Source organism: Oncorhynchus keta, chromosome 3, assembly GCF_023373465.1.
Source record: "Oncorhynchus keta strain PuntledgeMale-10-30-2019 chromosome 3, Oket_V2, whole genome shotgun sequence".
NCBI classification, from domain to species: domain Eukaryota; kingdom Metazoa; phylum Chordata; class Actinopteri; order Salmoniformes; family Salmonidae; genus Oncorhynchus; species Oncorhynchus keta.
In genome coordinates, this window is record NC_068423.1 from 8,177,722 (window position 1) to 8,194,893 (window position 17,172).

Sequence of the window (17,172 nt, forward strand, 5' to 3'; positions counted from 1 at the left end):
TCTAAGCTTGGTGTCAGGCACAAAGGATAGAGACGCATCTCCCGAGGGGGGAAATAACTATTGACCGTGCTCCTTTGTTGTCCCTTGCGTGTCCATTAGGAACTGCTTGGCCTCCGACACGTCACTTCCACTGCCCACCAGATAGACATTGGAGTTGTCTTCATTGATCAGCAGCTTTGTGAATCTCTGCGTTAAGGCTTTAAAAGCCTGCTGGAGCCCCAACCTGGGGAAGCTTTCCTTAACCAACTGCTCCTTGCGAAGTTGGGCCTCTTTGTCTTGGTACAGCCAGCCCAGCTCCCCATGCGCAAGCCTTAGACGCTCCACCCCTCGCCCAGTGGCCCCAGTCTTAAGCTGCAGATAGAGGGTGGTGATATCCCTGGTGGTGACGTCCAGTATCTCTACTCCATGCCTGTCGAGGATGTTCTGGTACTCAGCCGAGCAGTGCTTTCGGAGGTATCGGAAGATGTCTGAGTCTATGACCATTGAGAAGTCCTCCGTTAAGGTTCCCTTCTCTAATGCCACTGCATCCTCTATGTCATTGATGTAAGATGTATGCAATGCCCCCGCCCCCTCTCTATGATTGGTGTATGATGTGTACAATGCATCCGCCCCCTTTCTATCATTGGTGTAAGATTCTTGAAGAAGGGCACGATTACTCTCAGAGGCTCTACTGGAACATTTCCCCAGATCCTGTCCGTTGGCCTGTCCTGGGGTGTCAGTGTCCTGCTGTCTTTCTGTTTGTCTATGAGCATAGTTGTATCTTTTGTCATCCTTGGTGGCCTCAGCTTTAAGGGAATGGACATCTTTTGAGGTCTGTGAATTGAAAAGTCTCAGCAGACACTTGGTCAGGATTTGGACTTCTGTGTAGCGACCTTTGAAAGTGCAGAGGTCAGCATGAACGTGAAAGGTGCATTTTATGTCGCAGGCATTTTTGAGGATGTCAGATATCGATGTTTTTCCCCCATTCAATTTGCTGTAGTCCACTGTCACAGCTGTCTCCACAAAGAGCTGAAAGATTGAATTAAGAAGAGTGAGACGAGGATTTGACTAAAAAGATGAGATGTTTAGATGGCTTATTCGCATGCCTTACCTCATCTGGGTCCATTTCTTTGCTGTGCAAACTCACACTTAGCTCATATTGCTTGTCATTCACTGATAATGTGTGATTCTGATGTTCAGCCACTCTCCGAGCCACTGCGTGTCATGTAGAATTTTTAAAAAGACAACAAATATTACGTTCACGTTAAACTCCTCAAGGACACACTGTAGGCTACCTGAATATGCATTATAGGATGTGCTCTATAGGATGTCCCTCATCAAGATAATTGCATGTCAGACCCATGACTCAGATATGTGTGGTATATACACAAAACATCTTGTAATTTTCAGTACTTTTCCTCTTAAGGTTCTCTATGTTTTACTTATTATACTATCTACTTCCTTCATTTTTTTCCCCCAAGCCCACCGATGACCTCTAACCTTCACTGTCCTCAAAGGTAATGAAGGCAGAGCCAGGCGTTGTCTTGGAGACCGTGACAGATGAAATGTCCCCTCCTCCATTCCTCTTCCTCAGGAAATGAATGTGGAACTTGTCGATCAGTCTGTTTTTACTGATATCTAGGGGTAACCCACACACTCTGACCGTTCCACCTTCCTTCGCCATCCTTGTTATTTATCTGTAAGATTAGGCAAGGCCAAGGACATCCACAGTTAACAATGTTTTGCCAAATGATGAAATTGCAATCACTGATCGCAACCCAATCAATTCAACCGTTTTGAAAGAGTATACAGTTATAATAGCAGCTCAGAACGCGTTAATTCTTTTCAGTATTGAAACCCTCAGGTTTCAGTCATTTCAATATCATATTATCAATGATTCTGACACGTAAATGTAAATACATTTTTATTGCCGAAATCATTTCAGAACAAGACTACGTTAGGCAGGCCTGAATAACTGCTTCCATACATGATGTGCGCAAAGATATGAACAAATCATAAAGCAATCTGTCTGTGTAAATCACTCCATGTTTAATCAAAAAAAGTTAACTATGTTGATTTGCATTGCTGGTAATTCAAGTCATGATGTTGTGGCTCGCAAAATATAGGCCAACCCATTACCTGGATAAGAGCCACATACCCTAATGCACCTTCAGACTAGGCCTACAACATTGCAAATATATTTGATATTTGAGCAATTTATTAAAATCTTTGGATATTACCTTTCTTTTGTGTGCGTTTGTCCTATATTCAAATATGAAACGAGATATGTTATCAGAGCAAAATGACGAACTATTGCTTGCAAATCTGAGAGAGATTATTCTCGGTTCTCAAGAAATGGAAAGTGAAAGGGCTGCGTGAATGAGTCAATGATGGCGTCAAAAACTTAAAAACAGCAACTATTTTTTGTGAGAACAAAAAAAGGAACATTAGCGTTACCAAGTACCCATTCGAAGTTTTTAGATACATTTTTGGGGGAATAATTTTTTTGTTTTTTTAATACATCAAAGTACAATTTCCTCGACGGTAAAATAACTGACACGATGTGAGCACACCTACCACAAGAGGTCGCCATTACATCACGGAAAGCTAATGATGGGCTCAATTCCAATGATTTATATATACACTAGATAACCAATTGGGGGCGCTGTGTTGAAGTCACGGTGCCTCCATCTTGGCACTCCCACCCATTACAAAAAAATATATTTTGGAAGCCATAGAAATGCTTTTATTAATGTCTACATTCGTCTTGACACTTTTATACTATTACAGAAATCATAATACATACTTTTGAATTATATTATGTGAGCAAACCGTAAAATTGTCCTTTTTTGAGATTTAAAGTATCATTTTTGATATTGCTAATGTTACTGTCCCACTAAAACAAAAATAAATATTTTAAGACATGTAATTTTGTCCTTGAAACATTTAATTGAAATACTGTAGAATCCATTCATTCCTATGGAGGACTGCTCCTACTGGGGAATGACAAAATGGCCGACAGGTGGCTTCAAAGCCACTCGATGACCAATAGGTACAGCAGCATCAGCAATCCAGGGTTTATCATTGCTCAATTCGCCCCCAGTGTCTACAGTGATGCACAAAAACAGTCCACAGGAAGCCAGAAGTTAAATACAATTCCATTTCAACTTTCTGTGCAGGTGAGCAGGAAGCTTGGTCATGATGAGGTTGTAAGTTTGAGACAAAATATAGAGATTTTTATTTAGTCACCTGCAATGTACAGTGAAATTCTTAAGCTCTGAGCTCCAACAGTGCAATTGTGAATGAAACAAACAAATGTATAATAATAACATATGTTCACAACTGTGACATTGATAAATATTAATGTCCATTGGGGTGTGGGCAGGGTAACTGGGGGAGGGGGGTAGTGGTGGCTATCTGCTAAATGACTCAAATGTAAATGTGTTCAGCATGATAAGTGTCCATTGGGGTGGGGGCAGGGTAGATGTTGTTGGGGGGAGAGAAAGTCTCCAAATGGAGAAATGCAGGGAGTCACCACCTTCTTCACCATTGTGTCTGTGTCGTTTGTGTAGTTTGACCATTTCAGCTCCTCAGAGATGAACTTGACATTTTGTAGGTCACGGAGGCTCCTTTGATAAGGATGGAGGCGTGCCCATCCTGGTTCCTCCTGAGGTCCAATCAGCGTGTTTGTTTGGCTGACATTGAGGGAGAGGTTCTCTATGTGATCAAGTGTTAACATAAAGTGTTCTGTCAAACTGTCTAGTAGTCATTTTCTCATAGCATTAGAAAAGTTGTCTTTAATATCTTTGTTTGCCAAAAGGCATCCTGTTTTTTTGTTGGATCTTTAGATCTCAATTTATGACATTGAAACAGCCTAAGAAGGTTCACTGAAACCCTTCCAACCTAAGAACTTGAGCTCCATTGACGATAAATAGTCAATATACTGTAATGTGGCCTACCATTGAACAACCTTGACCAGCACTCAGTGGAGTTGTTGGCAGAGCTTGTACAATGGCACTATGTTCCACCACTTCGATGGCTGAGAACAGAAGATACAGGAGATCTATAAAACAGATTACTGTGGCCCACATGGGGACTGTGACCATGATAATGTGTGTAGGTCACGAGTGTTGCACATACATGAACAAACATAGGCACGCTGTGTTCCAACTCTACACAAATGCAATGCACTACCATTGAATCGTTTTTAAATACTTCTACCATACGTCAGTAGGCTACAGCGGTCTACTATGCTTTATTGACACATTTTCTCATATGGTGTTTTTCTTCAGCAATATCACTAGCGCGGCAGAAAGCCTAAAGGTTAGAGCGTTGGGCCAGTAACTAAAAGGTCGCCAAAATGTGAAAAATCTGCCAATGTGCCCTTGAGCAAGGCATTTAAACCTAATTTCACCGGGGTTGCCTTTGATAATGGCAGACCCTGGTCATGGCCCCACTCTCCAAGGGTGTCTCATGGGGAGTTGGGATATGCAACAAACAAACAAAAATCCAGTTCCCACATACATAGGACAAATATAAGCACCCACCAATGAGATAATTTAGGTCTATTCTATTCTATTATACAAAGAGTGTTATATATACCCTGTGTCAGTACATGGCTGATAGCGCGTAGCCTAATCTACGCACGTAAACAGTGTAGCCGCCTCCTATGTTGTCGCGTCACTGGGACGCAGTTGGACGTCATCGCGGCTGTCGCTCTCCTTGGTTTTGACGCCCATGGTGGGGGAGTTGGAATGCATTTAATTCATCTGCCCCCGCTACCCGGCGAGGCGAAGCAAATGTCCCGTCGCCGACACAAGAATGCGGTAGCCGGGCACCACCAACCACTCAGGACGAGGGGCACAGAGCTGACCATTTGAAAGCACATGTTCACCGGTATAATTATTTGATGTCATAATATCGTCTATTTATTCTCTCTGTTCTGCTTAATATTGATTTTGTCTTTTGATCCCCTGGCACGCAAACCCCAAAAATGTACGGTCAATGTACCCAAATCGGACAGTGGAGTGGGCTGCGCTACGGACCTTCAAGGGTAACCTTTAGTCGCATTAATAATAGCTGTTCGAGTGTATATTTAGACAGCTTAGTCAGTGGATATGTACTATAAATAAGGGGACCCGTGTGGGAATGGAAATCAGCGTTTATCAGTCATCTGATGAGGTGCGTTGGAACAGTTCTATTGGCATGTGTCAAATGCGATCTGTATTTGATTTTACGCAGGCTGTATCAGCAAAGTGTCTTTAATCGGCCTGGGAATAGCCCATAATCGAACACTGTTCTTCCAAAATGGGCAGGACGTTTTGTTTTTCTTTTGGGATTGCAATGCGCAAATGTTGCAGCACTGCGCTGCACTTTACACTTTAATGATTTAATCTGCAGTTGCACTTCTGCTTTGCTGATCGGGCGATTTGTTCACGTAAGAGTTCTATGTTGTAACGGTCTGGGTTTAAAATGCATATAGGCACCATTGCATAGGCCTATAAAATCCAACCATGCAAACTAACAAAGCAGCCAATATGCCATTTCAATGGGTTGCAACATTTACTAAGACCGTATCATTTATCACGACTATTTATTAGGTTACTTAGACCTAATTATTATTTAGTTGTTACTATGATTGATTTTAGGAACACTTGGGACACTAGAGAATATTGAACCAATTGAGTGCTCAGCGTTGGTCCACTTATGGTCAAGATATGCAGTGTGATGTAATATCCTTGTGGCCCCGCCCTCTTTCCCCACTCCAGTCACAGCAAGACTGCAACAGTAGTGCCTTGTGCCTGCTTGAAGCCTAGCTCTTATGTCAAAATGGCATCATTCCAAGGTTTAGGCTGTGGGCTGTATCCTCGGGGGCTCCGTGTTAATCTATTGAATGAATGTGGAGATGTTCAGCATTGGAATATTGCCAAGTGTAGGCCTAGTGTGCTGTTTAATGATAAAGTTGTGCAGATATTATTTTTATTGCACTATAGCTTAGTAATTCAAGTGATATCTTTCAAAACAACTGGGAGGCTACATTTTTCCACACTTGCCATAAACTGCATGTGAATGTGCTCCTTGTTGTTTTTCTCTTCGATACATTCCATTCGGTATCTCACACCCATTTTCTTATCTCAACTCCACATCTCTTCCTTTCCTCCTGTAGTAACTCTTGAATCGCAAAGTCCAGTCCTAAGGACATAGTCTGGGCTGGTTGTAATTTCTCCCCATTTCCGCCGCCTTACGTTGTTGCAATTGAAAGCTCATTAAGTCTCCATGGAAAGGTCTTTTCAGTCACAGATTTAATAACAGGTTTAATCAAGGTCTGTGCAACACATCAACCCATAATGTGGTAATTGTACTTTTTACTTGTGGAGTCTGGACCAGAGGCATACCAGCAATGACATGACATGATGGCAGAGGGTGATAAGACAATTTTTCACATTCAGGATTCAAGATGTCAGCCAAAAGCACAAAATGTACAGTACTATTGGCCTATAGTACACCGGGGCAATATTTTTTAGCTAGGTCACAGTCTTAAGTCACAACTCAAAAGGAAGCCACTAGTAGGTTTTGACCACCATGGTAAACACTGTAATGACTCACTTTGTTCTCTTTCGTCCCCCTGTCCTCTTGTCTTCCTCAGGTGTGGGCGAGCCACCGCTCCAACGCTCCCCAAACATGGCTGCCTCATCTGTCCCTTCCACGGCCCCAGTCCCGTCCCCACCCAAACGCTTCCTGGTTCTCTTCGACTTTGACGAGACTATCGTCAACGAGAGCAGCGACGATGCAGTGGTGCGCGCCGCCCCGGGCCAGCAGCTCCCCGATTGGCTGAGACACTCGTACCGCGAGGGCTACTACAACGAGCAAATGCAACGCATCCTGGCCTACATGGCTGAGCAGGGCGTCACTGAGGACTCCATTCGCTCCAAGGTCGAGCAAATCCCCCCCACGCCCGGCCTTCTCACTCTCTTCCAGTACCTCCAGTCCCGCAAGCAGGACTTTGAGTTGGTGGTGGTCTCCGACGCAAACATGTACTTCATTGAGGCATGGCTGGAGAGGGCTGGGGCTCGCCACCTCTTCCACAGGATCTTCACCAACCCGGCCAGCTTTGACGCTCAGGGGCGCCTGGTGCTCCTGCCCTTCCACGCCCACGACTGCCAGCGCTGCCCCGATAACATGTGCAAGCAGGTGATCGTACGCGGGTACCTGGCGCGGCGGCAGCAGGAGCGCGGCGGCTGCCCCTTCCAGAGGGTGTTCTACGTGGGGGACGGGGCCAATGACATTTGCCCCATGCTGGCCCTGGGGCCCCGTGACACGGCCTTCCCCAGGAGGCACTTTCCCATGCACCGGCTGCTGCAGGAGATGCAGGACGCTGGGACCGAGGGCCTTAAGGTCAGCGTGGTGCCCTGGGCCAGCGGGCAGGACGTGGTGGACTGCCTGAACAGGCTGGAGGAGGAGAGATGAGATGGAGAAAGGACACTGCAGCTAGACAGGTACCAGATTGTGTGCTGTCGGTACAAACAAATCTGGGACCAGGTATAGCACACAGAAGCAGGGTAGGAATGAACAGATTAGGGCACCCCCAAAAGTTATTGTTAAAAGTATTAAAGAGTAGGAGGAAAATGTCCAGTGTTTTTAAGCAGGTGCTAGAGATCCAATAATGTGTTTGTAAAAGACTAAAGAAGTCTTGACTTACTGCAAATGATGCTCCCATGTGCTTCATTGACAACGTTTTGACCGAAGGTAGACCTAAGGGTCAAAACATTATCGATAAACCACACGTAAGCATTGATGATAAGGAAGGATACAGTTCTTCAGTGGGATTGCAGTGTGCATAGTCTTCACCTTTTGGTTAGCAGTACTTCCGTAAGCTTTAAGAATATTAATTGTGGGTTAACAGTCCCATCTCTATAGGCATTAAGAATATTAATGTTGGTCCAGTCCACTACTTTGTATGACACCTCCAGAAGTCAATGTGTCATTTGCACCTTGGGATACAAGGGTTCTAATCTTCCCACTTGGTGCTTGACAGCTGCAGTATGTGTGGGTTTTTGTTCTACCCCAGTTCTAAAACATCCTGCAGGTATAGTGCTTTATAAGTTGTTCTAAGCATATATGAGCCTTTATAATGTCTTATAGTAAGGCTTAATCAATCACGATGCATAGATCATTATTGAAATAAGATGTGTTGTTGGCTTGGGATAAAAAAAAGCCTCTCTGCACACTCTAGCTTTTCGAGATCAGGGTTGGTAACTATTGGGTTGAAGACAGTGACCGTGTCCAAATGCCCATACTAGCGTACTAAATAGTATGCAAAAAAAAAAGTGTTATAGTATGTGAAATTTCAAACATAGTACTCCGAATGCGTCATCTAATAAGCGATTGCGTTGACTCCGGGCATTCGTTCATTTTGGTACACCGCATCAATTTATCTGATTATCCGCTGTTTCCAAACTTGTGAGTCGGGAAAAAATATGGTGAATTCTAATAGATCAGACGTCGAAATGAGTATGCAGTTTAAGTATGTAGTACGCTAGTATGGATATTTAGACACAATCCATGTTCTTTACATGGTCCAGGAGTGTGAGCATTGTTTTGTCCCGGCCCAGCCTTTAACACGCCTCATTCTGCTAATAAAGTAAGTGATGACTGGTTGACATAAGTTGACTAATGGAATCATATGCTCTAGTAGTGTCTGGTACCAACGTCAACACACACCGTGGCTCTCCAGGACAAGGCTTGGGATAGAATGACACAGAGATAGACGCCACTGACGCTCTGGCACACACTCGCTGACACCTAATATACAAGGGCAATGTACACCGACTTGAGATGCAAAGTGAAGCCCGTGCACCCGCGCTGCACCTCTTTGTACAGTGCACCCTCACATTGTGAGAAACCTATGAAACACTTGAGACATGAGACATTGGAATCTATGTGTGGTCCCATGTCTATCATTCTATTGACATTGGAGTGTCTCAATCCCTCCCCCCTGCTATAACTTTCATGGTCTCCTCAGACATTTGAACCCATTGGCCTTCCTTGAACACCCCTGTCTCCAGTGTTAACTCTTTCATTGAGTTCTGAGACTTGACAGGGGAGACTATTAACTAATTGGGTCAACAACACTCTATATCTGGGTTGCTATCCGCCCCCCAAAAAAGGCAGGGAATCAACTAATGTCCTCCAGAAATGGTTATTGGAGACTTGTTATCGAATTATAGGGGATGCCTGGAGATGGTGGTGGGTTCTACCATAAGACACCAGGGCATTCCCGTAAGCATTCAAATATGAACATCTCCTCCAGTGATAGAAATACTACCTTGGTCCAGCACACTATTTCAGTGCAACCTCACATACTGAGTCTATGTGCATGTCTATGTAATTTGAACCCTATATAAGACAAGTGTGTGCTCAAAGTCGTAAATCACTGTGAACAAATGGCCATGGGTTGGAGTGTTTGTAACTTTGACCCTGATGCAACAAACAAACACACATCCAAAAGGCTTCCTTGAAAATGAACAAACCTGCATGTTGATGTGTTAATGTCATCAAAGAAAGTACCTTTGACAAATTACGAATCAGTGTTACAGCACTTAAATTTGCCTCCGTTGTAACAATATAATCTCTCATCCAACCATAAGCCTACTCATAGGTCAAATACGTTCAAAAACTTGTGCTGCGCTTGATTTGGTTTGTCCGGGACAATGGAACTAATGGAATAGTCCCAAAAGTGTGAACTTCAAATCAAGGTGAATAAAGCGCACTCCAAATACTTTCAAGCATCGGTCGTCCTCAACTATTTGAAGGTCTTCAAGCTACTGTATGTAATTGATCCAGCTCTGGTTGCCTTAAGCCTCCATGTTCGGGATGGTAGCGAAAGAAGTTGGCGAGTAGAAACAGATTTGACAACCAGGATAACGCACAGGCCTCAATAGATCCTGTCTGTAGCTTGGTCTCTCAGGGAGCGATGAACGATGTATAGAGCATTCTGTAATGGAGCAGGAATAGCTGCTGATACAAATAATGTTTATTTGCATGTATTAGTTGCATATCAGCTACATTGCTGTGACCCATGATCAGCATATGATCGGTAAATCACATTGGAGATCATTGATTTGCTCTGTCAGACTATTTTGAAATGTTGGAGTATGATACTGAAAAGAGATTAAAGTATTTTAGTGGTTTGGTGAGAGCCATAGTGGGACTTCACTTTAGTTATCAGTTGAATATGTAATACACTATGCTGAGGATGGTGGTGTTGTTGTACTAATTCTGTGATCACTAGATAATACATAATTGACCTGCAACTTGACCTGTAACTGCAATCCAGACATTAAGCTTGGCATAGAAGAATATCCTTGTTTGAGTTTTGTGCAATAACTGGCTTTATGTTCACAGTATAGGGTTAAGTGAAGAGAACGAGAGGAAGTGTAATACTGTGAAACTCATATCCCCAATGCGTCCCGCACCTATGGGCCGTTTTCACTATATAATCTCACCTCAACATTCACCGAAATGTGTTACAAATGTTAAAGCCCCACTTAAACCAGAATGGCCAGTGTTTTGGGTGCTCCTCTTGGCTAATATATGAATTTCTCTTGAAAATGACGCCTGTGTGTGTTTGCGTGTTCTGGTTTGACGGCTTAAGAAATGACCTTCTTGTTTTGACCGGCATTAGTCCTCCTGCAATACTGAACTGACTGATCCTCACTGTTCAACTTTAAGAGACGTTATGCTGCGTACTTCATGTTTTAGCCTGTTTTGTCTTTCATCTAGAAATAAATGAGACCATGTGTGTAATGTACCATTGTAACAGTAACAGGAATATAAAGCCATCAACAAACTGAGCAGGTTTTCCAGATTTATTTTCAGCTGTGTTCACTGCATCAAGCCTTGAATAGGAAACCTAATAGAGAATGAGTCGAATATATATTTGATGAATGTAGTTGAAATGTTGACACCATATGACCAATTGTAACTCCCTTGCTTTGGAATGTGTCAACAATTGAAACAATATTTTTTTTATTTGAAACAGCATGCAAATTAAAACATGTCCCACCTCCACTTAACTATCCACTATTTATCCACTCAAATATCCTTGTAAAAGATTGTCTTCCTTATTGCAAGAAACAGAGGCGTCATGCGCACCATTTTTGGACTTCACCGATGGCCATGTACACCGTCTTGGAAATAATGACGTGTTTGCAAAGTTTGATACCATGGGCTCAATAAGCATACCCATACATATATGTCGTATTTCCACAAGGTGGCGCCAGTTGAATATGTTTCTGCCAAACGACTGAACGTAGACTACAATACAGTACTAGAGGATGAACGCTAACGTAAGGGAAATGGAATCGAATCGACTGTCAGAAGTCAATGGTGGCGTTCCAGTTCGTCAAAAGATTGCTATATCATATGGATGTTGTTCCTGAGATGTCAAATTGTTCTGCAGGCATTGTAAAATCTGTTAATCTGCGCAATGTGACTGCATAAAACGCACACACACTACTACAGGTATATCATAAATAAATCAACATCGTTTTTTTGTACTCAAAAGGGTTGATGTGTTATCACACAGTTACTTTCAAGTTACCTGTAAAAGGCGTCCAGTTTATCTCGTAACCAAGAAACCAAATTTTAACAGTCTGTCACGAGAGACTAGGGTTTGGGTCAACAGTATTGCTGATCACATGCTATAGCATTGGTTTGTCTGAATATGGCAGAAAAGGCCTGAAGCCTTTTGTTTGTGATGTAGATGACATCTGGTGTTTGTGGTTGTCCGTGTCACTTTACTCACACTGAAGTGAGTTGAGATGCTGCTGAAACTCAGCCAAGTAACCAGTTGACTCAGCACACACACACATGTGCTCACACAAGCACACACACACACACGTGCATTTATGCACACACTAACGGGCGCAAACACACACACACACACACACACACACACACACACACACACACACACACACACACACACACACACACACACACACACACACACACACACACACACACACACACACACACCCTATAATAACGACTTTTCCTTCCACTGAATTTTAGACGGTCATATCTCTGTTTATGCTTTCTTCCTCTCTCTCCCCCCTCTCTCTCTTTGCCCCTCTCTCTCTCTCTCTCTCTCTCTCTCTCTCTCTCTCTCTCTCTCTCTCTCTCTCTCTTTGCCTCTCTCTCTCTCTCTCTCTCTCTCTCTCTCTCTCTCTCTCTCTCTCTCTCTCTCTCTCTCTCTCTCTCTCTCTCTCTCTCTCTCTCTCTCTCTCTCTCTCTCTCTCTCTCTCTCTCTCTCTCTCTCTCTCTCTCTCTCTCTCTCTCTTTGCCTCTCTCTGTCTCTCAATTTTTTCTACATTCAGCATCACTACGTCAATGGAGATTTAGTATTCTTTCTAACAAAGATATCGACATATATTTTGGGATGTCGTGTATCCCTGGAATTAATCAGAATTCATGTAAACATAACAGTTTTGAAAACATACATTGTCCAAACAAAATAGTTTCTTGGCTCAACTTACCCTGGGTATGGGGTAAATTGAGCATATGGACAGGGTAAGTTGAGCTGCCTTGGGGTAAGATGTTCCACATCTACACATTTATGAACCGAATAAAATATTATCACCACTGCCTTCGGAGAAATAAAAGATTGAGTTCATATGGATGACAAATTGGCAAAATACTATGCATATTACTGACAAAATGTCATCGTCATTTGTATAGCGTATGTTGAGCCCCAAAGCAATCATTTTGATAATATTAGCCCACATCTACAGGGATGCCATTTCATGCTGGGTTTAGGACCTCATGTTGTAGCTTATAGAGACCCAAACGGATGTATAAAACAGTATTAAAATGATCTACTTTGGTTTAGCTACAAGCATCACGAAACCTAAAAAGCAAGAAAATGAATTTGACTCTGTGAAAATCCGTTTTTTTTTTAAACCTAACTTGCTTACCACTTTTTCCATGTGGTTTCTTCCTTCACAAACTCCATGAAAGAATGACCTTTTCCGAAATATTTGGTCACATGATTCAGTTTGTTTCTGGTTTTCTAGAAACAAGGGGTGGCTCAACCAACCCTTTGGCACAACTTAACTCCCTCTCCCCTATATGAGCTGTCTCTGACTGGCTCTCAGAAAGACTATGGATGGTCATAGCACCGAGACCGTAACTAAAATGTTTTTTCATTTTAAGCGGGCATCGGGACCCTGAAATTGCTATTGAGCTAATCTTTTCTGTGTCTATCACTGTCAAATTGGCAGAATAATAAGACATGCCGCTAAATTCAATTGTCAATGACCTAGGCGCATAAGTGTATAAGAGAGGGAAATCTGGTTAGCGTTAAGCACATCAAAAACAATGACAAATTGACTCTGTTGGATCTCAACCTTCAACAAGATCACCCAGCTCCTCCCTTTCCTCCACTGTCAATATCTAGGTATCAGGAGCACAGTCAATTCTCAATCTAATACGCCCATATCCCTTCACTACACTAACGGAATCGCACTTGTCAAAGCACTTTTACAAGCCAATGTTATCTGGTGATTGTGGGTAACCCCATTGATTTTGCTATACATTCAATTACTCCTCCCGAGGTGAAAGATAACTCAGTTAAGGGACTATGGCATTTTAAGAGGTCACTTTGAATTAGAACCTTGTGCTTCCTTTGCCAAAACACTATCAGGCTGATTAGACCAAAAGTGTTCCCCTTTTGCATTCGATTAATTTGTCTACCTCTTTGATGCCTGTAGGCACTGGGTTGGCCAGAGGTGAAGCCAATTGGTTCTACAGAGTGTTCCTAATATGGACTCTGTTCTGTTGGCAGCAGTAGTCCATCTACAACCACGTGAAGGTGTGTGAGCCAGGGATACGATTGAGACAATATGCTCCTCTCTTGTCTGATTTGAAGTCGCTTCACCAATTTCTGGTGGAATTGAGAGGAAATGTGGAAACAATAGTGTAATAAGGTTGGACATTTGAATCAGCTCACTAAATCCTTGTATTTGTTATAGTGCCACATGTTTTTTTTCAGGAAATGATTGATGCTGATGTTAGGCAACCCTGACTAGACTTGGGTCAAATACACACACTACCATTCAAAAGTTTGGGGCCACTTAGAAATGTCCTTGTTTTTGAAAGAAAGGCAATTTTTTTTGTTCATTAAAATAACATAAAATTGATCAGAAATACAGTGTAGACATATAATGTTAATGTAGGAAATTATTATTGTAGCTGTAAATGGAGGATTTTGAATGGAATATCTAAATAGGCGTACAAAGGCCCATTATCAGCAACCATCACTCCTGTGTTCCAATGGCACATTGTGTTAGCTAGTCCAAGTTTATCATTTTAAAAGGCTAATTGATCATTAAAAACCCTTTTGCAATTATGTTAGCACAGCTGAAAACTGTTGTACTGATTAAAGAAGCAATTAAACTTGCCTTCTTTAGACTAGTTGAGTATCTGGAGCATCAGCATTTGTGGGTTTGATTACAGGCTCAAAATTGCCAGAAAAAAATAACTTTCTTCTGAAACTCGTCAGTCTATTCTTGTTCTGACAAATGAAGGTTATTCCATACGAGAAATTGCTAAGAAACTGAAGATCTCGTACAATGCTGTGTACTAATCCCTTTACAGAACAGCTCAAACTATCTCTAACCAGAATAGAAAGAGGAGTGGGAGGCCCTGGTGCACAACTGAGCAAGAGGACAAGTACATTAGAGTGTCTGGTCTGAGAAACAGACGCCTCTAAAGTCCTCAACAGAAAAAGCCATATCTCAGACTGGCCAATACAAAGAAAAGATTAAGATGGACAAAAGAACACAGACGCTGGACAGAGGAACTATGCCTCGAAGGCCAGCATCCCGGAGTTGCCTCTTCGCTGTTGACGTTGCGACTGGTGTTTTGCGGGTACTATTTAATGAAGCTGGCAGTTGGGGATTTGTGAGGAGTCAAACTCGACACTTTAATTTACTTGTCCTCTTGTATTTTACAAATGTATTGACCTATGAGTATGGCCAGGTGAACTTTGCCACACCCTGCCCTCTTCCTCCTCCCCTCTCCCTCTCTTTTACAATAACCCGCATTGATGTAAAATGACTGTAAACTAGTCAAGCCATGGTCTAGCCAACCTTAATCTTTGTTCTGGTATATTTAAAATAAAATATATATATATATATATATATTATTTCACCTTTATTTAACCAGGTAGGCAAGTTGAGAACAAGTTCTCATTTACAATTGCGACCTGGCCAAGATAAAGCAAAGCAGTTCGACACATACAACAACACTGAGTTACACATGGAGTAAAACAAACATACAGCCAGTAATACAGTAGAAAAATAAGTCTATATACAATGTGAGCAAGTGAGGTGAGATAAGGGAGGTAAAGGCAAAGAAAAGTCTGTGGTGGTGAAGTAAATACAATATAGCAAGTAAAACACTGGAATGGTAGATTTGCAGTGGAAGAATGTGCAAAGTAGAGATAGAAATAATGGGGTGCAAGGGAGCTAAATAAATAAATACAGTAGGGGGAGAGATAGTTGTTTGGGCTGGTATATGAAGACACAAGAAAAAAATGTCTCTTCAGAGTCAGAGGTAAGACATTTGCTCTCACAAATAACTTCAGTTTGGCACCATACAAGTGCAAGACAAGGGCTATATATAAGTATATAAATAAATATATTTTTTAATAAACCATTTGTAAATTAAATGTAAAATGCACATACTATAGCCTACTCAACTCGAATCTTTCACAAGACTATGTACTCTGACTACTGTAGCCTACACGAAGTGAGATTTTAGGTCTAGTACTGTTAGCTGCTCGGATAGAGTAATCGTAGACTGGGCCAGTGAGTGCAGTACAATGTGAATAGGTAAAGTTGGTGAGGGGTTTTCTGCAACTGAAGTGTCTGCCCGCACTGCTCCGCTTTTCAGTTCATTCGTCTCCGGTGCTTTCGGAGGCATTGGTCACGATTGCTCCTTTTGAAAACGTCGACAATTTGTAATTGAAATATAAACTTTGTGAAATATAAACGGTGTGACTACATGTCACTTGCTTGTTATACGTTGACGGCACAAATCTTGATTTGTTTGAAGAGAAACACTTCAGCCGTTCGAAGACGCACCGACAGTGGTGGGGAATCAGAATGTAGCCAGCTGTTTAGCCAGTAGCATGCTTTCCCAACTTGAGCCAGATGTGGAGCAAGGCTTTGAAGCTGGAAAATAAAAATAACCAACGTGCGAGTATTTTGGGACAGAGTTTCTATCCACCCAGCAGGCAATCCCGCGTTTTTTAAAAAAACATTTAAATAGCTAGTTGTTCGAATATAGCAATTGATTGAATCAACTTGATGGTAAGAAGACATTTGGTTGTAAGTGGGACTTTGTTGAAAACCAAAATATGACATTAAATCGGAGTTCCTCAATCATATTTGTTAAAGCCAAGTTGACTTTTGGACAAGGTAAGACTTTTTAAGACGGCTTTCAAGACAGCTAGCTAACTAACGTTACTTTGACAACATGTTAAATGTTTGCTTGCTTGCTAGCTAGCTAGCTTTCTGATATTGTTTGGTGACATTTTGTGCAGCTCGGAATTAATGATGTTAGCTTGCGCTAGATCTGTCACAGTCTCGCCCTGATCCGGGTCTGATTCCCGCATAATTTTTGATTTATAACTTTTTTGCTTAACGTCAAGCTACAGTAGCTAGCAAATTGGCGTGCTGTAGCTCTCTGACTTCTGTAGCATATATTTCATCTTATCAAGACTGACTTGTATCTGTTTAGCTAGCCTATACATACTTAACATTACTAGTGATGAATATGACTAACGTTAGCTAACAACTCATAGCTAGCTAAAACACAATGGCAAAGCATTTCAGACCCTACTAGGTCTTGGAACAAAACCTTAAAATGGATTAGACAATAAATCACTTTCCCAAAGGAAATGTCATTGTTGAAAGCAGTTTGTAACACACACACACACACACACACACACACACACACACACACACACACACACACACACACACACACACACACACACACACACACACACACACACACACACACACACACAGAGTCAGCAGATATTTATTCATTCACAACACCTCCAGTTAAATTAACTTGTGTGGATATGCTGTTAATGAGAGATGATACAGTGAGAAATAGTAG

At 42.1% G+C, this 17,172-nt stretch overlaps 3 protein-coding genes across 11 annotated transcripts in view; 2 read left to right on the top strand and 1 right to left on the bottom strand.

Moving 5' to 3' along the window:
- Positions 1-57: 57 nt before the first annotated feature.
- LOC118364813 (uncharacterized) lies at positions 58-2,347 on the bottom strand. The gene is made up of 4 exons (XM_035746550.2): positions 2,220-2,347; positions 1,480-1,676; positions 1,091-1,194; positions 58-1,008 (listed from the first exon to the last, which is right to left on the bottom strand). Exons 2-4 carry the CDS (start codon positions 1,661-1,663, stop codon positions 58-60), a joined length of 1,239 nt encoding a protein of 412 aa, XP_035602443.1. The 5' UTR covers positions 1,664-1,676; positions 2,220-2,347.
- Positions 2,348-4,710: 2,363 nt separating this feature from the next.
- LOC118364835 (probable phosphatase phospho1) lies at positions 4,711-11,049 on the top strand. Of its 4 annotated transcripts, none has more exons than XM_035746593.2 (2): positions 4,711-4,875; positions 6,626-11,049. In XM_035746593.2, the coding sequence occupies exons 1-2, from the start codon at positions 4,866-4,868 to the stop codon at positions 7,444-7,446; spliced, it is 831 nt and encodes a 276-aa protein (XP_035602486.1). In that variant the 5' UTR covers positions 4,711-4,865; the 3' UTR covers positions 7,447-11,049. The 4 variants fall into 4 exon arrangements, with proteins under 4 accessions (XP_035602486.1, XP_035602476.1, XP_035602495.1 ...); XM_035746583.2 differs by lacking the exon at positions 4,711-4,875 and adding an exon at positions 4,935-5,032; XM_035746602.1 differs by lacking the exon at positions 4,711-4,875 and adding an exon at positions 5,025-5,160.
- Positions 11,050-15,363: 4,314 nt separating this feature from the next.
- The window catches only part of LOC118364851 (gap junction gamma-1 protein-like), a 44,592-nt gene continuing 42,783 nt past the window's right edge, over positions 15,364-17,172 (top strand). For 3 of the 6 annotated variants that reach the window (XM_035746654.2, XM_035746661.2, XM_035746646.2), the window contains exon 1: positions 15,364-15,597. The gene's annotated coding sequence lies outside the window, so the exon portion shown is untranslated. Of the gene's footprint in view, positions 15,598-15,860; positions 16,464-17,172 lie in introns of those variants that run through there. The other 3 variants (XM_035746631.2, XM_035746637.2, XM_035746623.2) reach the window with 1 other exon arrangement.

Excerpts from the sequence above, each read along its gene's own strand:
- LOC118364813 (XM_035746550.2), bottom strand. The coding sequence starts at position 1,663 with ATGGCGAAGGAAGGTGGAACGGTCAGAGTGTGTGGGTTACCCCTAGAT. Across the intron at positions 1,195-1,479 it reads TACCTTTGAGGACAGTGAAG|TGGCTCGGAGAGTGGCTGAA; the intron begins GTTAGAGGTCAT and ends CATGACACGCAG. Across the intron at positions 1,009-1,090 it reads AAGAAATGGACCCAGATGAG|CTCTTTGTGGAGACAGCTGT; the intron begins GTAAGGCATGCG and ends TCAATCTTTCAG.
- LOC118364835 (XM_035746583.2), top strand. The coding sequence starts at position 4,984 with ATGTACCCAAATCGGACAGTGGAGTGGGCTGCGCTACGGACCTTCAAG. Across the intron at positions 5,033-6,625 it reads TGCGCTACGGACCTTCAAGG|GTGTGGGCGAGCCACCGCTC; the intron begins GTAACCTTTAGT and ends TGTCTTCCTCAG.